The 5,252-nt window shown below is 43.5% G+C and overlaps 1 protein-coding gene across 1 annotated transcript; it reads right to left on the bottom strand.

The window, feature by feature from the left end:
• Nucleotides 1-499: 499 nt before the first annotated feature.
• LOC105041921 (homeobox-leucine zipper protein ROC8) lies at nucleotides 500-4,464 on the bottom strand. The gene is given in 11 exon segments (XM_019849025.3): nucleotides 500-1,455; nucleotides 1,548-1,637; nucleotides 1,739-2,007; nucleotides 2,098-2,278; nucleotides 2,366-2,575; nucleotides 2,665-2,766; nucleotides 2,851-3,260; nucleotides 3,263-3,308; nucleotides 3,565-3,753; nucleotides 3,891-4,008; nucleotides 4,101-4,464. Coding segments are annotated over 11 exon segments (2,091 nt in total). The 5' UTR covers nucleotides 4,196-4,464; the 3' UTR covers nucleotides 500-1,074.
• Between the last annotated feature and the right edge of the window lie 788 nt (nucleotides 4,465-5,252).

Raw genomic sequence — 5,252 nt, 5'->3', positions numbered from 1 at the left:
CATTAATAAAAATTGGATGGATGGAAATCATCTCCCACTTTAAATTAAAAAAAAAAAAAAGGTTGGCCTTTCATCGACTAGCTATCCAACGAAGCAGAAGATATATAGCCTACAACTGGTGATTCTTATCCATTATGGAAATATAGAGAGCAACATCCTTAAATTCCAAGTTCATCAATTTTGATGTTTAAAGCGACATCCATTTATGTCCATATGAACAAGAATATATAAAACAAAGCAAATCTGGCATACTCCAAACTTAATCGAATATTCATGCAGCATCAACAAAGTATATAACTAAAACTAGACAAACAATATTTTATTTGACTTAATTAGTCAACCACAAAAAAAAAATGTGTGTTTTCGGGTATGTCTGATCCCGAGTGATTACTACTGACGCAAATTGAATGGCTTATCCTGCTAGCATAATTAAAGCACTGCTCCAATTCGACTTCTGACAGCAACATATTGTTGACTCAGTTCTTCATTGCCATGCTTAAAGCTATGAGTTCGCAAATAAATAACGAGAATAAAATTAAACACTTGCTTCCACTTTAGGAACTCTTTTATCTCCAAAATGTTCATGAGTGAGTGAATATTAATGGACAGAAGTCAATACCCGAACCATTTTACCCTTGCTGCATGGGCGTTAAGAGTGAGAATGAGAAAAGGGATGAGGGAAAAGAACAAACAAAAAATTCAAAAGAAAAAGGAAAAAAAAAAAAAAAGCCTCAAAGCTAAGGAGTTATGACAGCAAGGAAAGAGACAAGTATGGTGCGTTCTTGACTCCCTCTTTAAAGGCTTCCTAAATGTAAATATGACTCGACTCCTTGTAAAAATCTTTGGAAGTTGTTATGAGACTGGCATCAGCATCAGCATCAGCAGCAGTTCCAGCTCCAGTTCCAGCTCTTGATGAGAGCATTCAAGGCCCCAACCAACCAAAAGAGAGCCCCAATTAAACCTCCCCTTGAATGCCCGCATCAAAAGCCCTCTGAGCCCATCTGGTATGTTGCAGTTAAGGGTGGTGGTGGTGGTGGGGTTGCGGGGGAGAACTTCTGAAGCCTCTTCAGACCATCAGCCACTGCTGCAATTCAAGGCAGCCTTTATTTGCTGCACAGTGGTGCTAATGAGATTATTGACTGTCGTCACCGACTCTACGTTGAGCTTCGCAGAAGGAAGGCTGCTTACAAGGATCTGAAACGCCACCGTGATCAATGAGCCTGAGGAGCCTCCCATCGGGTTCGAGCTCGTCGTAGCCCCTCCGCCTCCACCGGGACGGCCATCGGGCAATATGGTGAACCCTGATGGCAAGAGAGGAATGTAAGATGGGTCCTCGCCGCTCATCACGATGTTGATAGCCGGCAGGTCGATCGGGGCATAGACCACGAGCGAGCCCCAGGCATCAGTGCAGCTCTCCTGGAGTATCAGCATGCTGTTCTGGCTGGCATTGAGAGCCTGTTTGTTTGTTCACCATAACATCCAAAGCCATAAGAAGAAAGTAACTACATCAATGAAAATAACCATCAACAAATGAACAAGAAACTTACCCTCAGGAGAGAAATACAGTTCCCTGGATGCGAACCATTTATCACGCAGGCAACCTCTTGAACCGAATTGCCACTCGAGAGAACATCCCACTGAAGAACACGTGGGAATATCAGTCATAAAGGTTCCAAAGTTGTGGTTTTATGATCGTGACCGTAAACAGTAAACCGATGTAATAGTTCTAGATAAGCACCTGAGCTCGAGTGCGTTCATCTTTGAGGAAACTGAAGACCCTCTCAGATGATATGGGTAGCCATATAGAGGTTGCTGCGCTGAGGACGACGCCATTGGGTTGGCCAGGATTTGTGCTCTTGTGAACTGTGACCCGAACTCCTACATCATTTAATCCCGAGAGCGTCGTCCATCGGTTTCCAGTGGATGCACTTAAACTAGAGCAGAAATTGTTGATCATCCTCTGGGATAGCTTCATCATGCTCCGCTTGCCTTCGGGCGAGGGAATCACTGAATTAAAGGCACTTTTTGAATTCAGCATCACAGAGAAATTCTGAGCAAGATTTTCTGAACATATTAAGATCTTATTCAATGCATTACCTCCTCCAAGGTCCCTCGAGGAAGTGCCGGCGGCCATTAGACATGCAAATCTTTCGCACATTCTCTGTAGAGTGGCGAGCCATCGCTGCGCTCCGAATGCCACCCCGCTGTTCACAAGATCCCTGTAGAGCCGGTGAGTCGGAGTCTTTTCTTCGATTTCCACGTGCTCCACCCAAGTCACCTGAATCAACATTTGCCACATATTTCTCCATGAACAAAAAGATGACACAAATCCAGCAGATCAGAACTAATTGCATGTACAGATCACCTTGGAATAGCCATTGGGCATGTCCTGAATTAAGCAGCCGGAGGGAAGCCTCCGCGATCGGAAAGGAGGCACAAATTGATTCGCTCTGGATAACTCTACTGAAACATCAGCTATAGCCCACAAGCCCTGCTCCATTTGTTGACAATAACGCAGGAAATAGAACTCGCGTGTCGGCACGACCGGTGAAAGAACCTGCATTTCTTCATACATCTGTATTGTATCCAAATTAGATTAGTGCACCAAAAACCTTTGCAATGGATTACAAGCAAAATAATATGCATTTAAACCAGCAATTATACCAGAAGCAGAGATCCACTCCTACTTCCTCCCATTCCAGCGGCAAGGACTTCTAAGGTTCTAGACTTGGAAACAATTGTAGGAAAAGACTCTGCCCACTTTCTCTGCAACAAGAATGAATCTCCCGTACTCAAAACACCAAAGAATTAAAAGGCCACGAGTATAAGTAACCAAGCACAGAAACTTACTGAATCCATAAACAAATCAACCAATGCCACGGCACTCATGAACACCAGTCCGGAATCCCTCGAGGCCTCGATGAGGATATCCGGACTCTTGAACTGGTGCCTGAGCTTTGGGAAGATCCTATCGTACGTTTCGAGATTAAGGATCTCCCTCCCATCACCTCCAGGCTTCGTCCACAAGGGTTCGTCGGTCTGCACTAGCCTGATCAGCTCTTCCATTGCATTGGTGGCCATGTCCGCCATTATAGGCTTCTCGATATCGGACACCGTGGTCGAAAATGGAAAAGGCAACGCAGAAGAACTCCCGGTAAGGAGATCAAGATCAAGTGAAGGGCCAAGCGCCAGGTTACCGAAACCTCCGACCGATAAATCTAATGAAGAAATGGGCAGTGGCTGCACTGGAGGAAGTTGTGTAATGGCCTGCCTAGATACTTGGATGCCATGCTCGAAACCCGGTCGAGCTGCAACAACATCAAGTAAACAAAAAGAGAAGAATTGAATCATAGTAACAGGAAATACAACAACTTCTTCCTTCATCAACATCTTCCAACATTGGAAACAATGGTCATCATAAGGATTTGTATATTTCTTGGGGGGCTTCGAATCAATAGAATTCGATCGCCGGAAACATCACTGTCACGTTAATTCTACGGCATGGTGGACTGTTAACAGCAAGCAATTAATTGGAAGAGGAAGAGGACTAGGAGAAGTGGGTACCTCTTCTTTAAGCCGGGCGTTCTCCAGACGGAGCTTTTGCTCGTCGAAGTAGGAGTCCTCGGTGACCGGCGGGCCGCCGCAGGTGGGGCAGATGACGTTTTTCAGCGCCTCCCTCATGGCGATGTTCTCGCAGCGGATCTTGTCGTTCTCCGCGCGGAGGGCGCAGTTGTCGGCCCTCTCGTGCTGGGCCTGCCAAACCACCGCAGGTGATCAGCGAAACCCCCCAAAGGTACCTTCTTTTTGGTTTCTCTCGCCCCACCGCACTCCGTTCCAAACGAAAAAGGCCAAAAGAAGGGAAGAAAGAAAGGGGGGAAGAGAAGGCTTGCCTTCATCTGGGTCCTCCTGTTCTGGAACCAGAACTTGATCTGCCGAGGCTCCAGCCCCAAATCTCTGCTCAACTGCATTCTCTGCTTCTCGTCCGGATGTGGGCACTCCTTGAACATCCTAAATTCCACCGAAACAACACGAAAAAGCCATCAAAATCCAATCTTTGGGAAGAAGAAGGACAGGAGGCAACAGAAAGGAACATAGTATACGCTTCCAGCTGCTGAATCTGGCGAGGGGTGTGACGGTGGTAACGCTTCTTCTTCCTCTGCCCATCCGAGGCATCTGGGTCGTCCCCGGAATCCATTCTCCTCTCTTCCAACTACTCTCTCTCTCTCTCTCACACACACACACACCCCTATAGAAAACTCTTCTACTCCCACCCTCTAAGACTTCACATCAACGAGCTTTCCACAGGGGGTGAGAGCATGGAGACCAATTCGGAAACCGCCGGGGGGAGGGGGAACTGGGGGCGTCGGAAATATCGGCAACAAAACGGGCGGATTCACCCCCTGAATTAATAGAGGGCCACTCCCTCCCCCCTCTCTCTCTCTCCTCTCAATTTCTCACCGGACGGAGAAAGAAACAAAAAAAGGAAACATAATCACGCCATCCCTCTCCCCCCATGCCGGTCTCTTTCTCTCTCTCGCGCTATAATTTAGTTTGGATTTTTAAAAAAATTTAATGATTATTGAGCCTCTTTTGTGTCTTACCTGTTTATGTAATCAGCAATTGAATAATGGTTGCTCTTCTACTTAAAAAAACATAATCGTCGTTCATTAATATAATCTTTCTAAAATTTATAAATATTTTGTGTGCTTAAAAAATAATATGTTAGTATAAACAATAATGAAATCAACCTATATTATTATATTATATATATGGTTATTTTTGTTGCAGTAGTAAATGATAAACATTCTTATCCTATTTTGAAACAACACCCCACTAGTTGCAACAAAAAAAAAAAAAAAACTACTACATTATATTTATCATTAATAATTAAATTAAATAATAATTTTTATTTTTTGATAAAAAATAATGATCATTATTTACTCATACGATATTATCTATTTATCAAGAGATTGAAGGTTCTGATTGAAGTCAACCTCTTAAGGTGTAGTAAATATAGAGCAGAAGAGATCTGGATTATTGATTACTCATTTATGGTCAAATAAAGCAATGATTGTCCAAATCAAAATTTTATGTATTTAAAAAATAATATTTTATATACTTAATAATTAAAATTATTGTTCAGTTAGTCAAGTGTAGCCCAGTTAAATAATTCATTATAACAGCAAATTGATATAACTCAATGCCTCTCTTCTTTAGTATGATAAAGATGCAGAACCCCACATCCATGTATG

Source organism: Elaeis guineensis, chromosome 3, assembly GCF_000442705.2.
Source record: "Elaeis guineensis isolate ETL-2024a chromosome 3, EG11, whole genome shotgun sequence".
NCBI lineage: Eukaryota > Viridiplantae > Streptophyta > Magnoliopsida > Arecales > Arecaceae > Elaeis > Elaeis guineensis.
The sequence above is the reverse complement of the archived record's forward strand: the minus strand, read 5'-3'. Positions and strand labels throughout refer to the sequence as shown.